The sequence below is a fragment of the Equus quagga genome, chromosome 1, assembly GCF_021613505.1.
Source record: "Equus quagga isolate Etosha38 chromosome 1, UCLA_HA_Equagga_1.0, whole genome shotgun sequence".
Classification (NCBI taxonomy): domain Eukaryota; kingdom Metazoa; phylum Chordata; class Mammalia; order Perissodactyla; family Equidae; genus Equus; species Equus quagga.
Window position 1 is genome coordinate 142,865,290 of NC_060267.1, and position 26,828 is coordinate 142,892,117.

Below are 26,828 nucleotides of genomic sequence, written 5' to 3' on the forward strand. Positions count from 1 at the left end.
TCGGAGCAATAAGTACTACAACGTAGACACTTACTTACATTAACCCTATTTTACAAATGGGAAATGGAGGCCCAGAGAGATTATTTAACTTGCCCAATGTCACACAGCTAGCAGATGGCATATTTCAAAATAAGAAGAGATTCCCAGCAGGAGCAGCAGTTAACATTTATGGAGTTCCTGCTACGTCTGGGATTTAATATGCTTTCTCTTTAATCCTCACAACAGCCCTGCAAGGCAAGCGTTGTTATGATGAGTACTCCATAGATGAGAAAACTGAGGCTCAGAGAAGTTAAAGACCCGACCGAGGTTGCAGCTAATGAGGCTGCATGGCAGGGACTGAACCTAGGCTCCTGTACTAAACTAGGGAGCCACAAGGGTGCAAGGGCAAGGCTGAGGCCGGCACAAATCAACAAGGTTTAGGAAGCATAAACAGAGCAACACGTATCTGTGATGCAGGGGAAAGAAAGACCCTGACCCTGGGGCTCTGGGGCTTAGGTTTTCATAGGAGACTCAACCAAGGCCATGAGGCCCTGGGCAAGCCCTGTACTTGTGTGTCTTGCGTTTCTTCTTCCAAGAAATGAGGGGGCATGGGTGATACCAAAGAGGGTGGGAAAATAACAAAGGATACCTTTAAACAGAAAGACACATACAGGCTGCACTTTTCAAGCACCAACTACCCAATCTACAATAAACCGTGGTCATTTCTCTCTATGGGAACAGTATCCCAAATGCAGGTTCCACTTCTGACCAAGGGAGTTCTACCTAACAAATCCAGTTCCACCCAAACAGGTATGTCCCCTCCCAAAAAAAAAACACAAAGAACGGCCGTTAACCTCTACAATAACTTAATAAGAGAAAACTAGGTCCAAGTCCTAGAAAAAGCAGTATAACACACCTATGGTAGCAAAGCAGACATACAGTACACACGGCAAACGGCCAGCAGTATCACACCCACATTAAACAATGTTCATTCTTGTGTACCAGGCTCTGTGCTGAACAGGACAGGAGACCTGCCCTCCTAGGGGCACAGAAAACAGGCAGCCCATGTGCCCTGTCAGGGCAACCCTGGACAGGGGTCCCTTGAAGGACTTTGGACTTTTACCGTGGGATTGGGGGAAGCCACTGGAGGGTTTTCAAAGGGGCAGTGTTTTCTGGCTACAGTGCAGAGAAGTGCAGGGGAGGGGGTCAAGGCCGATGATTAATCCAAGGAAATCCTGGGTGGCAGGGGGGAAGGAGGGGACTGGTCTCTTTTCTTGAGAGAGTTTAGAGATCAGACTGGGTGAGAGGCAAATCAAAAGGTATAGGATCTGGGTAGCTCACTAGGACAAAGGGACAAGAGCACTCAATTTCCTGGGCCTGGTGTCCCCCTGTGGGACAGGCTCATGAGACAGAAGGTCAGAAGCAAGAGGGGACTGACCCAGTGCAATCATTGGCATCGGGACAGCTGCTGAGATCACAGTGGAATAGCGGTCGAAAACCCTCAGCAGCAGGAGGCCCGCCTGCAGGAATGCCCTCCTCTGAGCGGGAGGTACTAAATCGTGGTTTGGAAGAATCCACTTGGAGATGTGAAGAGAATGAAGTAATTGAGTGCTTATTCTTTGGGACGGCAGGTGGGATCATGAAGCCAAATTTGAATGAGTGGCCCTAGGCTGCCTGACCAGGGAGAGAGAGACCTATGATTGGCTGTCCCAGCTAACGGGCGGGGGCGGGGGGGGGGGGGGGGGGGGGGAGAGGACAACACACCCAGGGTTTTGACAGGACCATATCAGAGGGGGCATCTGATTGAGCCCTCAGGCAGGGGCGGGAGAAGTGGGCCAGGGCTGCTGCCCGAGTTCAGGTAGTGGTGGCAGCTGGAGCGGGAAAGTCAGAGGCGGAACCCATGGGCCTGACTGGATGGGTGGAGGGCGAGGGGGTTCCAGCACAGACCCTGCTCTCCCTAGGAACCTGTGTCTTCTCCTCACATTCACAGCCTGGGTAAGGCTCCTGTGACATTTTGGCCCTGCCAGTCTTCTCCAAGAAACCATGGTTAGCAGACCTCACTTCTCATTCATGTACTACATTTTGGTGGAAAGATTCTCATAAAGTTGTTAGAACTAGCTCTCGTAACTGCTTAATTTTGATAACATTTCTCCCATGTCAGTTTTACATATCTTTGAAGCAAATGAATAAGTATTTCACACACACATGTATATACATAAACGTATATATAAAAATATATGCATATATAAATGTGTGTGTATATATATAGAAATAAATATCCCAAACCCTCAAAAGGACACTGTTTCCTTATAACTCAAAGATCAAGTAGCCAATATCCAGGAATAGCGAGCAGATATTCATGACTGCCAGGTATATATCCACTTTTGGGGTGTTTTGGCTAAGCGTTCTACCTTACTTACAGGTCATTCCTTTAATTAATTAGAACGTTGTTTTTTTTTAACATTTTTTAGAACCTACTCTCCAGTCCTCCATCCCCAGTAATTTCTCCTATCTTCTGTACTTAGCATCAGTTTTTTTAAAGTAAATTCTATTTTTTATAATTTGTATTTCAAAACTATAGGCGTAGTGAATCAACTTTCAAAATAGACACATACACCCCAGAAATTCTGATATGCCTGGCCAAGATAGAACCTGGTCTTAGGTGTCAGAGAAAAGAATGGTCCACAAACCAGTGGATTATCCCTCTCACTTTGACCAGTAGGAGCTGTTGTCAGTTGAAAAAACATCCCTACATGTGGTCCTGATCCTTCAGGAAGTAAACCTAATAAATGCTGTCCGCCCTATTCACAGAGGCAAGGGGTGGAAGGGTCAGAACCTGAAAGCCACAGCTAAAAGCTTCCCATAAATTCTAAATGAGTCACCACTGATGCTAAGTCTCCAGGCATTACGAAACAGATGTCCTTTAAAGCTTTGTCTACATGCTTTTGAATTTAATTGGTCTATGCTCTGCTTAGAAACCCCCACCAGCTCTGCCACTGCCTACAAGCAGCGGCCTCAACACATAAAATACACAGCCACCATCCTTACCTGACCCCAGCCTCCGTTTCTCACCTCCTCACCTGCTACCCGTGCCCATTCTCCACCAGAGCTTGACCAGACCCAACAATACGCTCAGATACCTGGCCTGACCCGTGTGTGCCTAATATTTCCTTCTGTAGGGACTGTCTTTCTCCCACTTCTCCATCTGGGGAGTTTCTGCTCCTCCCCATGGCCCAGCAGAAGGATGGCGCTTCCATGGAGCTGACACTATCCAAGTCTCAGCTTTTCTGTCCACTGCTGTAAAAACTGCCTTTTATGGTCAGCTTTCCCCTGGAAGACACCTAGCAGACATCAAGACTGGGCTGATTTGGCAAAGCACTTTTGATGAGGGGGACATCGTTAAATAGCTGTTTTGACCCCTGCAGGGCAGCAACTTCCACTTATCTTGGCCAGACACAGTGCTGGTGGGTTAGACACACGTGTCCCCATACTTTATAGAAGGGAAACTCAGGCTCTGAGAAGTTGGATGAATTGCCTAAGTTAACAGAGACTTTAAAAGTCTCCTAGGTATCTGCCCAAGAGAAATAAAAATATGTGTCCACCCAAAACTTGCACACAAATATTTACAACAGCATTACTCATTATAGCAGAAAGCGGAAACCACCCAAACGACTCTCAACTGGCGAATGAATAAACAAAATGTGGCGTGTACATACAACGGAATGTGTGTTATACAGCCATGAAAAGGAATGAAGGTTTGAGAAACACTCCAACATGGATGAACCTTAAACACCTTACGCTCAGAAGAAGCCAGACACAAAAGACGACATATTGCATGATTCCATCCATATAAAGTATCCAGTACAGCTGAATCAGAGAGACAGGAAGCAGACACTGAGTGTACGTGGGAATGGGACTTTGTAAAGAAGCATGAGGGGTCTCGTGGCGGGGAGATGATACAAACATTCTAAAACTGAATTGCGGTGATGGTTGCACAACCGAATTTACTAAAAATCATCAAACTGTCTACTTAAAATGGGTGAATTTTACAGTATGTAAGTTATACCTTAATATTTTAAGTTACCAAACAACATGCAAACAAGCATCCTTGAAGTACAGACACGCTATTCCAACTATTTCCCCATTACATGACGACGTAAAGACAAGCTTTCATTACCTCAGCCCCTGATGGAGCCTTCCTCAGATCACAATGGTGCTCTCAGACAGCAAAACTGCTTAAGAGCAAATCACCCATTTAAAAATCAGCACTGATAAAAGCACATAACCATACTCGTCTACCCCACGTGGACTAGATTATTTTTAATTAGATCGCTGTCATCAAAATTTGCTCAGATGGCAGAAGAATTTTGTGATACATCCATGAGAGAGCCAAGAGCCAATTCTCCCCAGCTTTTGGGAAGAGTTTGACTTTGAACTCTTCCTAGGCATGACCCTTCTACCAATTTACAGCCACTTGTTGGAGGTCCAGCCAAGTCCCTCGCTTAGCTGTTGTCCTTCAATATCTATCTTCAAAACATTTAAACTTGGCCCAATAGCCCAAGTGTATAAACTACTAAGACCCATAAGACACACATTATTTGGTTTAAGAAACAAACAAAACATAACTATTTTGATGTAATCCTTGAAGTGGGTGCAACAGTAGGGTGCGGGCCCACCAAAACTTGCTACAGGCACAACAAACCTAATTCTTACAAATGTCCCACGTCCCTTCCCACATGGGTTGTGTAAGTCACATGAAGGCGACTCACTCTTATTTTGGGCCCAACGCATGGTTGATACTAAAAAAGAAATGGAAGATTTTGTTTTACTCCTGGACCAATCTTTGCAAAGACAGACTCATTTCTAAGCAACAACCCACAGAGGAATGAAAACATAAAAGCCCTGGTGTGCATCTTATCAAGCAAGATAAGCAAATGTCCTGGAGAGTCACCTTCTACCTCTACCCCCCAGCTGCCTAGGGAAAAAAAAAGGAAGCCGTCTGGAAAGGGCAATCTCAAAGTCCAATGTGACCAAGAGATGATGAGGCAGGAAGCTGAAGAAATTAACAAGAAAGGCACCAGCTAACAAACAGCTGTGGTCTTAAGCCAGAAGCAAAGGGCACACTGCGCCTATCACCCCTTTCAGGTGAAAGGTGCTGGTTTATTACAGTCACCTCTGGGATGGCGCAGTGGGAGGGCCAGCCCACTAGAACAGCAGTCGGTTCCATTATCAGCATCTGCGTGGTCCCTGGTCTGTGCATTGGGAGGTGGGAGAGAGGGGTCACATGCCAAGAGCAGAGACCTGACACCAACGCTCCGGCTCCATTTTACTGCTCATCAGCATCACTAACTGAAATCTTAGTGGGACTATTCTACTGACTCACCTTCCCTTGCCAAGGGAGGCTGAGAGCAGGGCACCAAAGCCAGTTACTGAAAAGGCAGGGAAGAAGAAATGAAATGACTACTGAGTATCTACAACATGCCAACTGCTACCCTGGGCATTTTACAAATATTATTTCACTTAAAACCCAGAATAACCCCAGGACACAAATATGAACCCCATTTAAAACACTAGACAGGGCGAGAGGCCAAGTGACTCTTAGACCGTGTCCGAGGTCATGCAGGCAGGATACAACCATGGACTTGAACCTGGTCTGCTGGACGCCATAATCATCCACCCTGCCCTAGAATGAAACACTCAGGGTTGATCTATGGTGGCCCTTCATCACCAGGACAGTTAATGAGGGCCTGCTCAGTGGTAACTAAACGGCTCCCTGCAACTGCTCTCCACGTGCCCGGCACTCTGCTAAGTGCTGGATGTCTGTCACCTCCTTCAGTGTTTACATCCATCCCATGAGGAAAGTATTACTATTGTCCACATTTTAGACACGAAGAAATTGCCCAGGGTCACAGAGCTGTTAAGGGAGGGTCTGGTCTCTTTAACACTCAAGTTGGCACTCTTACCCACTATTGCTGAGTAAGTAATTGAATTCTACTCTCAAGGAATTCTTGGCCTAGTTGAAAAGGTAAGATACATGCATAAATCAGCATAATACAGAGGAAGAAGCAGCAAGTGCCAGGTGAGAGATGCTGTTGGGAGTCCAGACACATGAAGGCTGGGGATGGCAGGGGGTCAGGGGACAGGTGCCAGAAGTGGGCAGAGCAGCAAGGGGACCCCAAAATACACAGACCATGGGTGAGCTTTGCCCATGGCCAGCCCTGGGGTGACACTGGTACCTGCACCCCAGAAAGAGAATCACCCTGAGCAACTGACATCACTGGAGGCCTGCAAACCCCAGGCTAGAGACCAAGGTAATGAAAACCGAGAGCAAGGAGACCCTTGTAACAGTGCTGAACAACTCTGAGGTCAGTACTGATAAGCTGGGTCAGCTCTTTCCTCATCCATGCCACTACGGGAGACAGTCCTACGCATCACCCTTGTGTGCTGCTGGCCATATTGTGTCAACACAGACATCAGGGCTCGGTCCCATGGCTACTTCCCTGGGTCGGAGGTTCCCAATCCACAGCAGCCTGAGGCATCACAACCACCTCCAGGACTTAGCGTATCTGGATCCAGCCATTCTCCACGCATCCCAGCCCTCTACCTGCAGCCCGGATTTCCCTCTCAAACTGGAGGAACGTGCTCTATTTGTGCTGCTTCTCATGCTTGCCTTGAAACCAACTGGAGAACGTGGTTGGCCCAGCAGAGCACAGCTGTGGACAGAGACATGCGAGGCTGGCCTGGGGCACTCCAGCAGGCTCCAGATTCCCAATGCCAACTGGAGTATTTTTTCATTTCTGCTTTTCCAGATAATTTCCAGTTAGTGCTCCAACACCTGAAAACTGCCCTTTGTGCAAAAGATTAATGCTGTCACTTACATACTGGCTGTCGGCAGCCACCTCCCAGGACAGGAGGCACGCTCTCCTGCAGCCTGTGGGCTCAGAAAACCTAAACCTGCTAGGAGAGCCCCCGGTCAACCCCAGACCATTCCACATGCTCTTTTCAAATCGTGCCACCTGAGAGCAATCCTGCATAACACCTGCCAGGAACTGAGTGAGTATCTTGCAGTTAGGTAGCAGCCTCAGAAGTGTCCAGGTGAGAAAAAATACAAACTCAGCCTTCTTTAGCATTTCCTTGAGAAAGCGGTGGGAACCTGCCACACAACGAACCACAAGAAACAGACAACAAAACTTCACTCTTCATCAGCATTTCCTGGTGCCAGCACTGCTGCTCGGGTGCAGAAGGGACATGACTTACGACTTCACGCGCAGCAGCTCTGCAATTTCCCCCCACTTGGTCTCACCCTGAGCAGAGGGGCCTGGGGAAAGCAAGCAAGAACTCCTCCAAGGACGCCAGGCAGCACGAACTGCTCAAAATCAACTCCATTTCCACACTGTGCACATCTTCAGTGACCAGAAGACACAGAGCACGGAAACATACTTTCTCTCCCTCAGGACATTACGCTACGTGATCCCAGCAAGCTCCTTCTCCTGGGTGCCCGGTCTCCCTGGGAGCACCTACCCCTGGGTTATGAGGATTAAATGAGATAATTCGAGGGAAGGGCCTAGGAGTCTATTAGCTTAGAGCCTGGGAGTGGCCAAAGGCAGACCCCGAGGCAGGATGAGGGGCCCTGCTCCATGCTTACAGCTGCAGGACTCTGGACAGGGACAACCTATCTGAGCCTCAGCGGCTTTGACTGCAACTGGGAAGAGCATTTATTTCAAAGGCTGTTTTGAAGATTAAATGGGTGACATAAGAAAGTGCCTGTCACCCCAACAAGGTGACCGGGAGAGAACAACAAATGTCTCTGGCATGTGTCAGAGCAACCCCAATGCTAATTTTGTCCTTCAGTTTTCAACCAAAAGCACCTCTCTTAGACCAGTTAACAGTGTAGAAAACCACCTAAACCACCTGGATAAATAAATCCAGGGAACACGGTTATGTCCACACCTTGCACATATCTTTTCACTATTCACAGAGCACTTCTCTTCCACACATGGGGCTTTCTTCCCACTAATGCAAGACAAGGGTGGTGTGACAGTGTCAGAGAAAAACGAGGTCCTGCCCAGCAAACAGCTTGCTCTGGGACATAGGACAGGTTTCCAGCAAAACTAGCCACCGAAACCAAACCTCTGTCTTTCTGATGGATGCCACAAGGCTTCCTTCAGGCAGGTGTAAACCTTGTGAACTTTATTTTACAAAGAAAACTAAGCATGTTGGCAATAAAGGATCTTGCTTTTGAGGTTACTGTCCTGAAAATATCATTAACACTTCACCTATAGGACACCTAAAAATACTTTATTGGAGAAAGGAGGGAAATTGGATGGAACAAAGAAGAGAGAAGGAAGAAAACGTAACAGTCTGTCTTGGGTAAATACAGAGCAGGGTCTCCCCCACCGAATGGGATCACAAGGTAGAGACCCTGGTATCTAGATGTGGACCAGGGTAGGAGAAACGTGCAATGGAATGAGCCAGAGGGCACGTGAAAACCCAGACTGCTGGGCCCCACCCCAGAGAATCTGATCCAGCAGGTCTGGAGCGGGGCCCAAAAACGTGCCTTTCAAATATGTTCCAGGGTGATGCTGGTGCTGCTGGATGGGACGCCACTTTAAGAACTGCCAGCATAGTGGTTTAAGAGGAGACAGCCCTTGAGCTGGTCTATGTTGGCCTAAAACCACTTCCTAGGGGCTGGTCCAGTGGCACAGTAGTTAAGTTGGCATGTTCTGCTTCTCGGCGGCCTGGGGTTCACCGGTTCGGATCCTGGGTGCAGACATGGCACCGCTTGGCATGCCATGCTGTGGTAGGTGTCCCACGTATAAAGTAGAGGAAGATGGGCATGGATGTTAGCTCAGGGCCAGTCTTCCTCAGCAAAAAGAGGAGGATTGGCAGTAGTTAGCTCAGGGCTAATCTTCCTCAAAAAAAAAAAAAAAAAAAAAAAACACTTCGTAGCCGTGACTTTAGACCAGTTGTTTAACTTGTTTTCTCTTACAAAGCTATGAAATGAAAATTATAATGGTCCTTAAACCTATATGATTGTTTGAAGGATTAAATGCACAAATCCACATAAAGTACTCAGAATGGTGCCTGGCATATAGTAAGTACACAATAAACAAAGCTATCATTATCATCATCATCATCACCATCACCATCATCTGGCTCTCAGTTTTTTTAAAAAGTTAAAAACATATAGATATACAGATACGTGAAACATATATATGAAACACATGCAATACAAATTTTTTTTTCTTCTCTTGATTAGGATAAATGACACTGCTACAGAACCTTGTAAAGCCTTTAATGTAGAATCATATAGTTCAATGACTGGTTTTTAAAATCATCTTACTACACTGCAAGGCAGCAGTTCACCTCATACTCTAACATGCCCAGGAAGCCCCTAAAGATCTTGTTCAAATGTAGGTTCTGACTCAGTGGGTCTGGGGTGGGGCCTGAGAGTCTGCATTTCTAATAGGCTCCCAGGTGATGGGGGACACAAGCTGATCCAGCGAAATCTGGGCTGGCGCTTGCTCTGCAAGAGAAGATGGATGCCTTTCTCTTGAGCACTTCCAGGAACCCAACAAATTCGCAGCCCCCGTCGGCCTGCCACTCCTTTCTCCTTCCACCTCCACCATCTCCTTTGCAAAAGGGCCAGGCGGCGCACCAGGCCTCAGCACTGAGCCCCCTTGCTCTCTTCTGGCCGTTCCCACTGTTTCCCCCCTTTTTCCAATTAAATACTTTTAACTATCCAGTAAGTGAAGTGTTAATATTTTCAGGACGGTAACCTCAAAAGAAAAACACTTTCAGCCTATGGGCACCTCTAAATAATTTTAAAAATAAAAGTTATGCTGAGACATGAAAATAGACCATCGCAGAGAATTTTAAAAAGGCATTCTGATTGTTTTTACTCCAGACCTAAAAAACATCCATGCAGTCACTGTTTAAACAACCTGTTTCAGCCCAAAAATCTCTTTCTCTAGGCTGTGGGTGAAAGTCCTAGAAGCCTGGAGGGATTCAGAACACAGCTCCTCAACACGTGCTGCTTTGCATGTGAAATATTTTGAGCTAAAGGCAACCAGGACCTGCAGGCTCAAGGAACTTTTACCTTTCCCTTAAAGAATTTAAATTGGGGGCCTTGCCCATAATAAGAGTTACTACCAGAAATAAGTTTTTATGAGATATCTGTTTGACAGGTCAAACCTCTAATTAGTGAACATCTCCTCTTAATTGTCCCGTGAATTACCCTTCTCCCCTCTGAAGTCCCAGGCCCATGTCCTATTACTTGGCTCAAGATGGCATAAATTCCTCCCTTTACCTTTCTGTCTCTGACCCTCTCACATATGTGCAGTTTCTGTACATACGAAATTAATTAAACTTGATTTTCTCCCATTAATCTGCCTCATGTCACTTTAATTCTTAGACCAGCCAGAAGAACCTAGGCGGTAGAGGAAAATTCCCTCCTCCTCTACAAGCCCAACTAGGCAACTCACACCCAGCATCTGGGCATATCTTTATTCAACACCCTCCCTCTTCTCCAAAAGCAGCATCGCTCTGATAGACCCGGTGGTGGATTCCGAGGCAATTTCACTGTCAGCTCTTGTACTTTTCTATCTGAAATAGTTCTAAGTTAAAAAAAAAAATCCCCGGGGCTGGCCCCGTGGCCGAGTGGTTAAGCTCACGCACTCCGCTTTGGCAGCCCAGGGTTTCGCAGGTTTGGATCCTGGGCACCGACATGGCACCACTCATCAAGCCACGCTGAGGCAGTATCCTGCATACCACTAGAAGGACCCACAACTAAAAAAATATATATATACAACTATGTATCGGGGGGCTTTGGGGGGAAAAAGGAAAAATAAATCTTAAAAAAAAAAATCCCTATTTCAAACCAGTGATTACTAAGTTTTTTTAAAATAAACAATGCCAGCACAAAAACATGCTTTATTTAATAACGACTCCATCTCCAGTCCATTAACTTACCAAGTCACAAGACAAAAACTGAAATTCTTAAAACAGAGTCTGGAATGCCACAAACAAACAGCAGACAACCACCGATATTTTCAACAACAGGCATGGATTTCAATGACCTTAGTTAAGCAACAGAAGCCAGGCAAAATAATGTACGCTGTTTAACTCCACTTACACAGATCAAAAGTGGGCAAAACAGATTTAAGGTGAAAGCAGTCAGAACGATGTTCTCCCTGGAGGGAAGTGTAAATGAGAGAGGGGCGCAAGGGGACTCCTAGGATGCTGGAAATGCTGCTTCTCCTGGGGGCTTTACGGGAGTGTCATTAAGACATTCACCACATAAGATCTGTGTACTTGACGTTATATCTGAATAAGAAAATCAAAGAATGCTGTGAGATCACTAAAACAGCCAGTCCATTTAGACACTAACAAGGAAACGATCAGATTTGAGCAAAGTGCAGCATTTACCCTCTTCCAAGAGGTCCAGGACTTCATGCTCGTGACGAACTGGCTTCCTCTCTTCATTCTGGCTGTCGTACTCAAAACATTCTTCTTCCCCTTCCACATCTCTGAGGGACATTGCTGAAGTCACCCCAAAGCCAAAACATGGCCCTAAGGGGCTGTCCTTGGGGGAGCTCCTGGCTGCCTGCCCGGAGGAGCCATTGGGACCCGGGCCCCCGGGCCACACGCTGGGCCCTGGCTAGGGCCCTGGACATGCCCCGGCTCCGCTGGAGTGAAGGGTGCGCACAGGGCCACTGGCCCAGCCATCACCCAGGACAGACCCGGAAGGGGGTGGCTCCCACAAGCTGGGAGGAGGGGCGGGGTGGGGAGAAGCATCTGTAGGAATAGGAATGCCCTGCCCCACCCTGGGGTGACGCTGCCAGGTGCTGTTGATTCAGAGGGAAGGCGGACAGGCAGGTGCAGGACCTCAGGCAAGCTCTCTGCCTCCAGATTCTTCTCTCCACTTTTCCTCCCCCCAGAAGCAATGAGGAATGGTAGCTTCCTGGAAGTTTCATAGCAACAGCATGGGGCAACACCAGCCAAGTCTTAAGCAGGTATACCTGCCTGAAGGTGGGGCCCTAGTGGAGAAGCTGCCCTGGTAAATGATTGCCCAACACCCTTAGATGAGAGAGTTCCTGAGGGCATGCTTCAGAAGCTGAGACAGACCTGCCTCTGACAACAGCCTGACAGCGCTGAATGGGGAAAGAAGTGACCATTCTGATTTCTAGCAAAAGGAGAAAAAATTGCAATAGTCATTACTTGCATGAGGCTTAATTCTTCCTAGTCTTTCTTTGGTAATAATATATTGCATCTACTCCTTTTTAAACTTCATTTTATAAATCTCACTCTTACCCTAAGTCTGTGTATTCACAGCCAAATTTATAAAGATCTCTTCTAATCACTAGGATGGGGGGGGGGGGGGGAATCTATAGCCTAATTGGCTGTAACGCTACCTGGAAAAAGAACCCACAGTTTAACTGCACATCTCGACACCAACTCCTCTGTACTATCCGATTTTGTCTGTAATGGTGAAAGTGGAAAGTTCTTCCATCAAACCCACTGAAAGGTGGCCCGGAGCGCTGGCGTCTCAGAGAATCGCAGCACATTCTGCAATTTCTGCGCTTCAGCCACCTCCCAGCTACACTGCAGCAGCTCTCCCTGCTCCTACAAGCTACACCAGGGGATCTCTTTCACCTCTCTGCCAATTTACCTCCCTCAGGTAACCACGAGCGAGGCTTTTAGCAGAGGCAAGATCATCCTGAAGGACTGTCTGCACAAGTGCAGGGCCTGGGTCTCATCCATCCCTGAATCCTTAGGGCTGAGGATCCTGCTCAGGCAGCTGCAAACGTCTGCTCAATTGAATCGCTAACTCCATAAAGACAAATATAAGACCATATACGACTGCCTCTAAATACAAAAACAGAATATGATAAAGATTTCATTAAAAAGTTAAAACCTAGAGACACATGCATTGTCTGGTTAGATTTTTGGAACCTGAAAATGACTGTTAAGTTTTACAACGTTAAAGATGTGTTCTTTGTAAAAAGGAGGTTTAGTAGAAATTCAGTGCAGGGAGTTCAAAATCACATTTTGAAAATCTTCATAAGCTTTAGATACAATGTTTATAAAGACACATAGGCAGAAAAAAAATCTTTCTTTAATCTCAATAAATATTATCGCACTGGGCTTGGTAATTCAATTCAAATGACGGTGAGTCTGAGGCCCTGGGAAGAGAGGGAGGGAGAATCTCCACCTGGTACATTATTCATTCAGCAAGTGTCAGATTGACTATGAGGCGTGCAGGATGCTGTGCTGGGCCATAGTGTATATAAACGAAAACAAAAGCTGATTTCATATATTTTAAGTGATTTTACTCATAACCAAGTTGGTTATACTAATCTTTTAACTCAAATCTAAGCAACCCTTAACAAATGATGTCCAAGTCTCTCTACATTATATAATAAAAATTTTAAAATATATACATAAAATAAACACCTAGGACATGGCATTTGGAACACAAGACCACTACCCCAGCCTCTTCATATCACTGCATTTCTCTGAATTTGGTCATTCTTCAGGATATTCCCTACCCACCCCCCAAAGATCTCCACATTCCTCCCCTCCCCCTGTCCGTGGGGATGTGAGGGAATTCTCAAATCTCATGCGCAACTGCATTCACTTCAAGGTTAAAGGTAGAGATGGGCCAAAGAGCATCTTCTCTGATAGAGCAGTTTTTTCCAAAAACCAAAGGAAAAGACAACCCTAAAGACCAGCAAGAAGGCCCGGGAATTCCTGTGACGACAGAGAGACCTGACTCGAGTCCTGGACCGCCAGACATCGACACGCAGTGTGGAGCTGAGGGTGGAGCTGAGTGGGGCCTGGCCCTGGCCTCGAGAAGCTGCTCATCCCAGAGTCGTGTGTGCTGCGGTGTGTGTGCAGTCCTAGAGGCGAGGACCAGACACTGGGGTCCAGAGCAGGGACTGAGTTCCTGACCCATCTCTGGGAACACTGGATGGGAAGGCCGTAAGAGGAAGGTGTCACTCACCTCCTGCAGGGCAGAGGGACATCTGTCTGTGAGTGTCCCTCTCCAGATCTACTCAACATATCGCCATAGAAGCCATCTTCCCGAAGATCCATCCTGCATTGTCCAGAGTGGCCACAAGCCACTGCAGCTATTTACGCTTAAACTTAAATTGCTTAAAATTAAATAAAATCCAAAATTCAGTCATGCTGGCCACATTTCAAGTGCTCCATAATCACATATGACTAGTGGCTACCACATACGACAGCACAGGACAGAACATCCCTGGCCAGCAGTGCTCTAAAGGATGCCCCTTCTTTTCCAGATGTGAGCTTTACACTTCTTGGACCCCACAGCCTGCGCCTCCCCTGCAGCCTCGGTTCCCACTTGACCCCCCCCCCACACCCTTCAGCCACGACTCTCCTCCTCTCTTGTTTACCCCACGTCAGCTGCCCCGCGCTCCTCTTTCAACACTGTGAGTGCCTCCTTCGTATATCATTTCTCTGTTCGCACAGAGCAGGACACCCATTATTCAGGGTAATTTCCCCAAGGACCTTGCTTAAGCCATTAAAGGAAATAAGAGAAACACGAAGCTCCAAAAACCTGGGCTCTGGGCTTGCTGTGGCCTTCTCGTCAGCTCTCCAGTCCTCGGCTTCTACGTCTGAGGGAGGACATTCTCTCTACTATCCCAAAGCTGGGGATGAAAACTCACACTTGCCTAAAACAGTTACATGACACATTTACCTTTAATTCTTCCTATTTTTTTAAAAATCACCTTAACAGCCATTCAGAAGAGTGCTGTGTCTCTCTCTCCAAAGAGACATCCCACAATAAACACAGATGAGAGACGGGGGCCTGTTTACCTTGTTGGACATAAAGTGCAGGAAATTAGAAAATCCTCTCAAAAGCCTAGCAACAGATTTTCAGTTAATGCTTAGAATACCCCTAACAAGACTTCCCTCACACACCAGCCATCCCCACCTTGGGGCGGCATTTCAGAGGTCACTGCAATCAACTGAGGACAGAGGACACGTTGCTGCCCTGTGTATCAGTCACAGATTTCCACAATGGAGAAAGAAGTCGTAAGAACAACCTCTGTGACAATCTACCTGAGTTTCCTCCTTTATAAAATCAAGATGAACTAGCCCACCTCCTGCTCTGACATTCAAACCTATAATGCTGTAAAAGGGGAGGTGAGGGTGGGTGATTACAAAAGAAACTGCAGCAAGAAACAGGTGGTCAGAACACCATATCTTGTTCAAAATACCAGTCACCTTTCAAATGGATTTGTAAAAAGAACTTAATAACTAGTACTACGGTAACCATAGGCCCAATAGGACCAGTTCAACTGGCCCCATTTACCAACAAAGTAATTAAGAGCTATTCTTCCGGAACTAATTGTTGATCCCTTGTCCACTTCCGGCTGGTTGAGACGACCAACCCATCAACTGGGCCTGTGCAAATGCCTGATAAGTGACCCTTTTGACGTCAAGGGGCCAAAAACTCCACCCTCAGATCATGTTAGCACCACCATTTTGTTAACATGCGTCCTGTGATGAGCCGTGAAGCTTGACTCCGCTTGCGCAGATTGCCAATTACCTCACTTCTCCTCGCCTCCAATCATCTATTTCCATACTTCAGAGCACTCTGCCCTTCATCCCATAAATTTTGCCCCAAGGCCTGGATCACTGAGACAGGTTTGAGAGCTTCTGCCTCCTGTCTCCTTGCAGGTTGACCTCACAATAAAGCTTTTTTCCTTTCTCAAAAGCTGATGCCATAATAATTGGCTTTTTATGTGCAACGGGCAAGAGAACGCCATCTTTGTGGGGTGACATTATTTCTGAGAAAATAAAATAAAGCACTGGCTTGGCACTTCACCATTTAGAAAGAGCTCTGACTTAATTTACACTCTTTACACTCTTCACAATGGCTCTGGTCAGTGTGGTTATCCCCTTTTTCCAGATGGGGATCTGGGTTGACAGAGGCTCCCAGGGGTCCCAGGATGTACACACACCACACAGCCAAAAAACAGGCCAGGCTCTAGGTCAGAGCTCTGTTTCTTTAACTTAAAGACATACTCTTGAACCCAAGCCTTTATGAACATTAAAAAGGCCTCACACGCTTTATAAACACATTCTATTTTTAAGTGACCAAAGTAGCCAAGAAACATGAGATTCTCTGACAGATCGAAAGAATTATTTTCCAGACCCCCGTGCCTCGGGCACGTCTCCACTGACATTGGCACAGAATTTCCCCAACACGCCCAACATAACGACTCACCTACAGCATGCGCTAAAGATTCAGATTCATCAGGGCCTCTCCTGGTCCGGAGTGAGTCTGAGAATCTGCTTTGTTAATAAGTGGGTGATTTTCATGATCTGCCAGGTTTTAGAGGCTCTGCCACTAGAGATGAGACACAATTAATGTAGGTAACCATGACCCTATTTGACACCAGAATTAAAACTGTAAACAGAGTATATTTGTGCAAATTCTGTGAAGACCACTCTATACTGTGTTGATAGCCAGCTATTGCCAACCTCGAAAACTTACTGTAAAGTATTGGGTAATCAATCCCTCCAATTTCTTATTATTCTAAGCCCCTGTCCCATGCCCCTTGTTATATATACCCTTGGGGTCTTATTGTTGTGTATCTGGGGGGTGAGGACGATGGAGTGTAAGACTCCACAACTAGAACTGATAAGGGGGAAGGTTACAGTCATTCGACACTGAACAAAGCTCTCCTAAATCTCAAGGATAAAAGGACAGCAGCCATTCCTTAATTCCAACTTTAAAAGATGGGTCCTAACTGTCCTGCAATCTATATTCCCACTCGTATATATTACTTTTTTCAGTGCTAACTCTGCAATTTAAGAGTGAGTCAGTAACTCTGACATAAATGATGATTTTGCATCTTTTTCAAAACATTTGACTCATCTTTTGTTATTAGTATGGAAAGCTCCCTAGGAGTTTCCCTCATTAAAGATTCAAATACCAAATGATAAGAGAGACAAAGCAGAGCTGTGTGTCTACTCCTCCTGGCCTGCTCACCTGGAAGGTGAGGACTGGGAGAGGAAAGGGCTAGTCAAAGACCAATTTGCAATTTTAAAGATCCACATAAACAGAGGGAAACAGCATTTCCAGACTAACCTGCCAGAACCCAACTAGTCAGAAATGTGAATGCGTAAACAAGTAACTACAAAATTAACATATTCTTGCAATCCTCTCCTTTGTAGGTTTCCTAAACTAGATTATTTCTGAGCTTCAGTTCCTTTGATTCCCTGTTTTGCTAACTATCTTTAAAAAGGGATTGTGAAAATGCCAGTTGTCCCAGTATCCTGTCCCAGTGGCCTTCTCCCCTTCATCCAAATTGGGATGGGAGATAGAGGCAAGTACTTTGCTCAACACACATACAGACAGTAACTGCAATCACATTTATTTACCCTTCAACAGACCAGCTGCCTCTCCCATTTTCCTTTTCTGTTAGAAGAAGAGAGATCAGGGTGCCTCCAGGCCAACAGACTCAACTGAGAACCTGCTGGGTAAGAGAATCCTTCTGATAGATACTCAGATAAGACAGGCTTCCTCTCACCCTTCAGACTGACCACCAGAGAGTGACTGGCTTCATTTCCACAGTCAAGGGTGTAAAGAGAGCTGGATGGTGTAGCAACCGGGTCAAGACAGTAAGAAACCTTCTTCTTCCACTTCTAGGATGGATCCGTGGGAGTCATGGCCACACCCAACTCATCCACAGGCCGCTGGGCAGGCACTCTGCTGTAACCAATGCTCTCTAATCTGACGGTCCATTGAGGTCCATACTTTAAAAAGTTATGGAGGGTTCAGTGAGTCACAAATCACCAAGGAAACTACAAGATGTCAGTGATGGTTCCTGAAAAGAAGCAATCTAGAACTGCCTCTTGGAGTTGGGTAACAGGACGCGAACTTGCTTCCAAAAGAAAAAACAAATTCAGTCATCTTTTCCCCTCAAGATCCTGGGAGCTGCCCACCATCAACATCACTTAAGATATTCAAAGATGCACACGGACTCAACATGACACTGTCTTCATCTAATGCCTGCGGACAGGAGAGCTCAACTGGAAAGTGTCTCAGCAAATTTAAATACCCACTCAACCCCTCCAAGAAAGCCTCTTGGCCCCTCCTCTCCTGTAGCCCATGGTCAAGGCAGAAATCAGCAGATAAAAGATAATTATGCAGTTCTTCAGCTTACTAATGAGGCCAGCTCCCAGACTGTTACATCATTCAGGTTAATCAAATGTAGCATGGTTAGAGCAATCTGAAACTCTCGATTCAATTAAAAAGCAGTTACCTTACCTACTAATAGCTCATGTGGGGCTGGGAACATATCATCACTGGGGAACAGACCCTCAAAGGGTATATATTAATTGTGTCCTTTGTGTGTGTGTGTCTGTGTGTGTGTGTATGTAAAGGCATGTGATTTGAAGTTCATTTTAAAGAAGAAATTAAACTGTCTGCTTTTCAAGAAGACATATACAATTTTGATGCCCAGAGCCATAGGAGCCTGAGGCCCTCCCCTGTGGCCTGAGAACACACCTCAGCGCTATTTTCGTGGGCCTGAAACCTCCTGAGGCCTGTCCAGCCACACAAACTCCACCCAGTCTCCTCTGGAATGTGCCACACCCTCCCTGCACAAACTGAGACTGTGACAGAAGGGGACAGTCTTCCTTGCCCTTCCCAATATCCCCCGACTCCCATCTCTGTCAGTCCCCATAAGCAAAATTCATTTGAATTGCCTGCTAGGTGGGAAGCTGCTACAGCATATTCTCCAGCCTCCCCGCAGCCCCCAGGTCTGGGCTCAGGAAAGGGCGGATCCTTCCAGGCCTGCTGCTGACAGTCCAGAGAGCCACTTCATGAATACACTATTCCCTAGCCCCTTGGAGAGCACAGAGGACAGTGAACACATCTCCGCTTGCACACACATACACACCCGAATCAATACCACACTCACGCCTCACCCCAGAGAGAATTCAATCCAACGGAAGTCTGCTCACAAGCCAGCACACCAACACCACCTCCCCTTCTGAGCAAAGATGGGACAAGCCAACTGCAAAGGAGTCTCCCGGGTAACGAGCCCTCCCACCTGCCATCTCCCCACCACACGTTTGAAACCATCAGAGCCATGCACGTCTGCTGCGATGCTGGCTCCCGTGCCCCTCCTTCTGCCCGTCTCCCTGGAATGGTTTGAGGACGCCACCCCACTCCCGAAGGAGACAATGCCCCTACATATCCCTGCTCTATTTTGCAGGGGCCATAATTACCGTCTGAGCATTCTTCATAATACCAGTCTAGTTCATAATAATCCGCTTCGATAAATTTCTGCATAGTCAGTATTCTTGCAGAGGAAAGAATGGACTTCACAGCGCCATCAACGTCAAGTAAAACGCTGCCATGCCTCCCTGCTCTTCCAGAACACTGGGCAGAAGAGCATCCTGAAACACGCCAGAATTAAGCTGTGCATTCTTAATGACAGTCTGGAGCCAAAACAGAAAAGGGGGAGTGAAAAGAAAAATGCTGGGGGTGGAGAGGCGGATAGGAGGAGCAGAAAGGAAGGCAATTTGCAGAGCTATCAGAGACCCTGGCAGCCCTGCTAATAAAGCAGCACCGGCCAGCAGCCCTGAATGGGAGTAGCTGGAATTGTCCTATCCAGACTCGAGGAGGGTGACGTCAGGGACACACACCACCACCCGGAGGTCTCTCTCAAGCCTCGCCTCCCGCTCGCCACTCATCTTTCAATCTAACCGTTGCCATAGAAACTGGCCGGCTCTGAAAAATGATGCAGAAATGGAGGAACTGTCTTCTACAGATGCTGGGAGCAGGGACTGAGAGATGCCACGAAGGGAGAAGGGAGAACACCGGCAGGCGGGAGGCCGGGGGCCTTACCACCCACCATCATCACCACCAACAAATCTAAGGGCCAGTTTATTTGCTAAATTCTGGGCCACTACGTTTGAAAAATGCCACCTTTTAAAATCTGCAACCATTACTTTTGGGTTTTTTCCCTCAACCTGATTTAAAATGTCAAGCATCTTTTCTTAAAATTTTTGACCCCCACATAAAGGAAATGTAAATTACTTAGAAAATGGCAACGTTTTCATTTAGATATAGTACTGCTCATGTCTTTGCTCAAACTTCTGGGAAAATAGCCTGCAACATACAAATAGAGGTGAAGGCCATTACAAAGGGGCCTGTGCAATATGATATACTGTTTCCTGGGTAGTCACGCGTGTAATCAAAGTACAAAAATACGCTAGGAGGAAAGAGTCCACTTTCAGGAAGGTGGTGAACTCCAGGGACAGAGTGAGGGAATGGGGCTTTGAAACTGTCCTTATAAATGCATCTGTAATGTTTTATTTCCTAAAAAAAATAGTTAACATTTATTCTAAGTGTTTCACATGTCTGAAATATTTCATAAAAAAAAGGTACTGGATAATTAGATTTTAGACTTACTTTAGATTAAACTTCATCCTCTAAAGCAGGATTTCTCAACCACAGCCCTATTGACATTCAGGGTCAGATAATTCTTTGTTGTCGGGGACTGTCCTGGGAATTGCAGGATGTTCCTGGTCTCTAACCATTTAGAGGCCAGAGGCACCACCCTCTCTCCTGACAGATGTGACAACCTAAAATGTGCCCAGATGCAGCCAAATGTCCCCTAGAGGCAAAAATCTCCCTTGAAAACCACTGCCCTAAAGCAAACCTACCTACAGGACCTCACCAGCCTGCTGGACGAGAACCATAACTATCTGGCGTGTCAACAACAGCAGTGTGGCCTTCATTTCACACTCAATTTTCAGTTTTCCTCTTAATTTACTACTCAAGACTGTATAATTTGCAAATGAGTAATTGTAAAAAGTAACAGTGACCACACAGGGACGATTTCCCTCTATTCCTCCAACGGCATATGATGCCTCGGTGAATGAACTTGGAGGAGAAGGCACCCGCTACAGCAAGGCCTCCCAGGCTCTACTGTGCGTGTGAATCACCTGGAGCTCTGGCTAAAAGGCAGATTGTGATGCACAGCTCTGCAGTTGGGCCCAAGATTCTGCATTTCTAACACGCTCCCACATGATGGCAAAGCTGCAGGTCCCCAGACCACAGCCTTCGAATGGCAGGGCTCTTCGTGGGATAGATACATTGGGGTGGGGGAGAATTATTTATATAGTGTGTGTCTGTCTGTCTGTGTGAGTGAGAGTAGAAAATTAAGAGGAAAACTATATATAGAATGTTGGGCAGAATCTACACTATATATAAATCCATCTCAACTTTCCTAAGTCACTGGAAGCAGATGAGCCTTTAATGCTGTGTTGTGAGGTCTCCAAAGCTGGCTTCCTATCCCCTGCCTGTGTTCCAAAAGCCTCTCCCAGCTCCAGGGTGCCCCCTCCTCACTTTAGGGCCCTGTGACTCTTGACCAGGCTGTGCTTGCACATGAGTACAGGATGCTACAAGCAGACCTTCCCACTTGCCAGGTGGCCACGTGAGGCCATTTTGCCCAGCCTTTACACCGTGAGAACAGATCCTGTCCCCTTGTGGAATGCAGGATTCTTGCCCCCTTAGCACCATCAAATAGCAGAACCTCCTCAAGTCTCAGAAGGGTAAAGGGAACTTAAAGGCAGCTAGCAATGAATCTTGGCTCAAATTGTAAAAAGGCTTGCAGGAAAGTTCAGAAAATGTACAGGGCAAGAAAATGGTACAGTCTCTGGCCACGTTGTTCCCTGGCTGTCATCTATACCCTGGAGGACCTGCACCCCTCTGCCCTCCCCTCTACCTCCAAGGTATCTCCAACCCAACTCCAGATTCTTCCTGGTCAAAGTAGGGATCAGACCCCACTGCCTCCCTCACTTCCTTTAATCCCTGCCCCTCCCTCTCCCTGACCCTGACTTGGATACACATTTAAAAGTTTCTAGGACAGCTGTCTATTTAAAGTCAGCAGCCAATGATTTTAATTCCTGCTATAACTGCCCCCGTTACCTAAACACATCTCCTCTCTCCCTTTGGTCCTTTTTCATGTCTCTTTCTGTCAATGATGGCACCTCTCAACAGCCCCATGGCAAGCCACCCAGCAGCCCACTCAGACGTTATTCCTCACGGCAGATGAGCAGAGGCTGGTGTCCCAAAGTGTCCCCAGGTTTGTTTGTTTAAAGTTCCTTAAGGTGTTTCTAAAAAGATGACTATAGGCCTCATAAATAAACCAAACAGTCAACAGACTCCTCAAAAATCAGCATGTTCAACAGGTTCAATCCAATACGTCTTGAGGAGGAGGGTCCAACATGAATTTGCAAAATGAGGACGTAATAAGGGCAAGCCCTGTGGCGCAGTGGTTAAGGTCGGCACACTCTGCTTTGGCAGCCCAGGTTCGCACGGCTGTGGGTTTGGATCCTGGGTGTGGACCTACGCCACTCATCAGCCATGCTGTGGCAGAAACCCACATATAAAGTGGAAGAAGACTGGCACAGATGTTAGCTCAGGACTAATCTTCCTCAGGAAAAAAAAAGATGTAACAAAGGAACAGGAAATGCAAACTTTGCAAAGCATCATAGAAAGTCAGATGAGGCCTGAAACCTCTTGGCTCATTTACCTTATGGTGCTATGAATTTTTGAAAATATTTTATTCATACCACATCACCATAAAGGCAAAAAATAATGGACAGGTGGATGGATGGATGGATACACAGACAGACAACAGACAGTTTAATTTCATAGTTAAGAGCATGGGCTTTTGGAGTCAGATGGCCTGAGGTTTGGTCCAGGCTCCCTATTTGCCATCTCAGTGACCTGAGACACCTGAGTCTTAGCTGCTAAATGGGTGATTACAGTATCTGCCATGTGGATGGGGCAAGGCTTTAACGTAATTAACCAATGCATGGCCAGCACTTAGCACAGTGCCTGGGACAAGGTGAGTTCGCAATAATGTGAGCTTCTATAATTTTCCTCATTCTAATTCTTTAAAAAAGGACATAAGCCAAAATGAGCAATTAAAAAGGCAGCATAATTTTCTAAGCTATAATTAGGAAAAAGAGGTAGAAACATCATTTATTAGCTTTTCCCAGCATAATTAATTAAAAAGCACTGCGTTCACAGTAATGAGAAGGAGTGAGAGTCTAGGGGTGGGGGTGGGGAAATATTTCCAAACAGTAACATATTACTGAACACAGCTGGCGTCAAGTCCAAAGACTACACATATCCAAGTTACTTTTTAACAAAATGGGGAAGAAAGGAAACAAAGTGTGTATAAATAAGCATAAAGGAAATAGCATCATTTATGGGTGAATTTTACGGACTCTGAGTAAGTTTCAAAGTGAACATCTACACCAGAACTCCCACTTTATAGGCTCAGAAGGTTAGAGCAATCTATCCACAGCTCTGCAGAGACGGCGCCGAGGTTAAAATCCAGGTGTATCTGCCTTCAGATCTACATGTTCCTCCTCCAACAGTTCTAGGACTCCTGAGGGTTACAGCCCGTCCTCAGCCCAGGTTACCTCAAGCTGAATAAGCAACGCCTCCCCCATGGTCCTGGGCTCTCCCATCACTGCCCTGCCCTAGGAGAGTCAGGAATAGGGGCAGGTCCCAGGAGCAGCCGCAGAGAAGCTTTGCTGCCATCTGTCAGCCACCTCTTCACGCACCCTCACCCTCACCAACGCTATTCAGAAAATGCTGGCTGCACACGGGCATTCGGCACTTTATATCTCACTTGCTCCCTCAGCCCCTGCTTTTACCCTCCTCACTGTGCAGACAAGGAAAGGGGGCTCAGAAGGTTCGAGTCATTTGCCCAGGATAGTTCAGCCAATACCAAGAGCATCTGGCTATAAACCAGGCACAGTCCACTTCCAAAGCCTTTTCCACTCCATCAATAACTGAGAAAACATCCAAGGATGATGGACACATGAAATTTGAAAAAATGAAAAAGAGGAAAGGGTACAATTAAAGGAGATAAAAACTCGAGTTGGCCCCTCACAGAGAAAACAAAGTGTTTTTTTTTTAAGAACAAAATAAAAAATGACCAGGAAAGTAAGAGTTAAATTGAAAATATCGATGTGACTTTGTGATATTAAAAAGAAATATTATTTCCAGCTCTATCAAGAAAGTGGCCCAACAAGGACACCACTCTACCCAGCACCAGCAGGTCAACATACTGGTGCCCAGATTTGGCTTAAACCTTAACAGGGCTTCTTGGAAAGCTGCTGATTCCATACCTTCGGGCAGGAAAAATCAAGATGGGCCTGCACCGCCAGGTTGCAAGAAAGTAAAGACCACTCCAAAAGGCCTGGGGGGAAATGATATGGCATAGGAACTAGCTTAAAAGGACCATCGCATCACAGACCAGGTTGTGACAATTCAAACACCAAAAAGAGAATACAGTTAATAATATGAATATCAATGAATATCAAAATGAAAAGGCAAGCAAGTGAACAAGGCAAGCGATCTATAAAGGAAAGCAGAATATAATAGGAAGGTATTTTTAATCCATCTTAAGAAGTTGGGGAGGGTGGGTGTGTATGACTGTTCTGTTTCTGCCACTAATATCTTTTATAAAGCGATGTATGAACATTTCTCTAAGTGAGGTGGCTATGAATAAGCCAACGGGATACAGGAGGAGGAGGCAGATAAAAGAACAGAAGGACTTGATGCTGTGGTCACAACTACACCCAGGCAGGAGGAGGATTGCATCCTGCGCCACAAGGTTAACTATATATCCTCTTTTGTAAGCATTTGAGAATTTAATAGATTTAGTCTGCAATGTTAAGAAGAATCTAATTAAATACAGTTGTGATCAAATTTAAATGTTTGAAAGAATTAAATTTCTAAGTTTCTAATTACTAGCTGGGTGAGCATATGAATTAAATATTCACTGACATATATACAACTTTATACATATATTCATATGTTTATGTATAACAATTTTAAATAAATTGTTATTTAATACATTTTACAAATGACTAAACACTAACAATTTTGGATTCAATTACTAATGACGCAGTTATGAGTTTGCCCCAAAGCGTCTTAGACGTTACAGATCTTGCCACATCACCTTCCTCCGTGCCTGCGGGCGATCAGCACAGGCCCTAGGGTAGCTGATGGAACAAGCAGGTCAGAACAAGGATGGCTCCCTGTGCTCCTCCCTCCTGTTTTGGAGGCAGAACCACTCAGCGGCCCCAACCCCCTCTGCAACACGCCCCCGTCTCCAGAGCTTTCCTCCCTTCAGGAAGTACTGCCAGCTGGCCTTCTACCTGCACCGGAGGGCAGCCAGGAACCTAAAACAGAAAAGGGGAAGGCCCAAAAGAGGCTTCCTAATCTGTTCTTGAGGGGGCCAGTGGGGCTCAGGTGAAATACAGCCTTACAAGCAGGCCTTCCCTCCACTTGCTACAGAACATTAACTAACAGGCTGCATCTGCAGAGTTCTCTTTCTGATCTTTATTTTTTATAACACTGTCATCGCCAGTCACTGAGCTCCCGCGGCAGAAGGCAGGCTGCTAGTGAACAGCTTGCTGTCAACTACCCCCTCCCAAATCATCCCCCACCTCATTTCAGGCACCCACCCCACCTCCAGGAGGAAGGTGGGGGCAGAACAAAGTCTGGCTTTGACAGAATATGTCCCAAAGCAGGGAAACAGCATTTAATAGAGCACAGCAGAGCAGAAGTGCACCCAGGCCTCGATGCAGCTCTTGTTAAAATAACTCAAACGTGAGAAGGATACAGAGAAGAAACAGAGTTCCCCTGGGTCGCACAGTTCCCAGTTTGCTTCCTGCAGCCTGGGAGGGCTGCATGGGGCCTCTCACTCATGGGACCAGCAGGTCATATGGCAGATGTCACAGGCTTCAAAACACAAACCAGAAGTTCAAACGGTCCCTGATTCTGCTCCTGCCATAAGTACAAAGCCCTGTGGCCTCAGCCCATCACCCAGGACAAGCGGATGGGGTGGGAGCTGAGCCATCATGTCAGTTTCCCACCGGAGTCCGTTCCAACTTTGTCTTAGACAGGCTGGATTAACATGAAAAGGAAAACGGTCAATCTGTATAGAATTGCTTGCCAAGCATTTCTGTTCTTAAAAGAAAATGAAAAGACATGTAGAATTGCTTGCCAAACATTTTTGTTCCTAAAAGAAAAAAACAAGATAATGTACTCAACATTGGAATTTGGTTTGATGAGAAAGAATGAAAGCTGGTAGGTGACAAAGCAAGCCTAGGGGCCACATAGGTAGATCTGCCCACTGAGATGAGTACCTGGCTGCCCTGCTTACCAGACACGGCGCCCAGGGCTCCTGGTGCTGTCAGGCACCCTGGCATGTGGCTGCTTTGGACCGCCTCCTGGAGGTAGGTACCTTCAAATCCCCCCAGCGCCTGGCACCCAGGCCCACACCCAGATGGAGGTACCATGACCACGTGGAGCTAATATATAGGGGACGACCGTGCAGCCAGGGCTTTTCTGCCTCCATGGGATTTACTCAGTGAATATGGAAATCATTTTCAACAACTTACAATCTTTCAGAATTTAAGCCTTGCACATATCGAAATTTTACTGAGAAAAGTTCTAGGAAATTATGCTTAGAGAGCTAGGTGAATATTTCTATAGTGTTCTGTTGGAGAATTCTTTAAAAATTTCCCAGAATTATCACCTGAAAGCAATTTAATAGCACTTTTATTTGAAAAGGCAAACACTACGATTTTTAAAAACTGAAAATTAAAGTCCCAAGTCTCTTAATGCCTATCATACAATACAGAAAAACCCAAAAAGGAAACTGCCGTAAAACAAAAACACAACAATAAAAGAGCTTCATCGTGGGATACCTTTGACGAGAAAGTGAAAAGCTCTCAAAGACATATCAGAGAATCACAAG

General features: G+C 46.2%; 1 protein-coding gene across 6 annotated transcripts in view; it reads right to left on the reverse strand.

Annotated features, from left to right (window-relative positions):
- TRAK1 (trafficking kinesin protein 1) overlaps positions 1–26,828 on the reverse strand; it is a 111,704-nt gene that overhangs the window by 46,073 nt on the left and 38,803 nt on the right. The window contains exon 1 of one of the 6 annotated variants that reach the window (XM_046680218.1): positions 11,407–11,706. The exons of 4 other annotated variants lie outside the window; for them this stretch is intronic. In XM_046680218.1, the coding sequence (XP_046536174.1) occupies positions 11,407–11,518 (112 nt within the window). In that variant the 5' untranslated portion in view covers positions 11,519–11,706. Of the gene's footprint in view, positions 1–11,406; positions 11,707–26,828 lie in introns of those variants that run through there. One more of the 6 variants, XM_046680238.1, reaches the window with a different exon arrangement.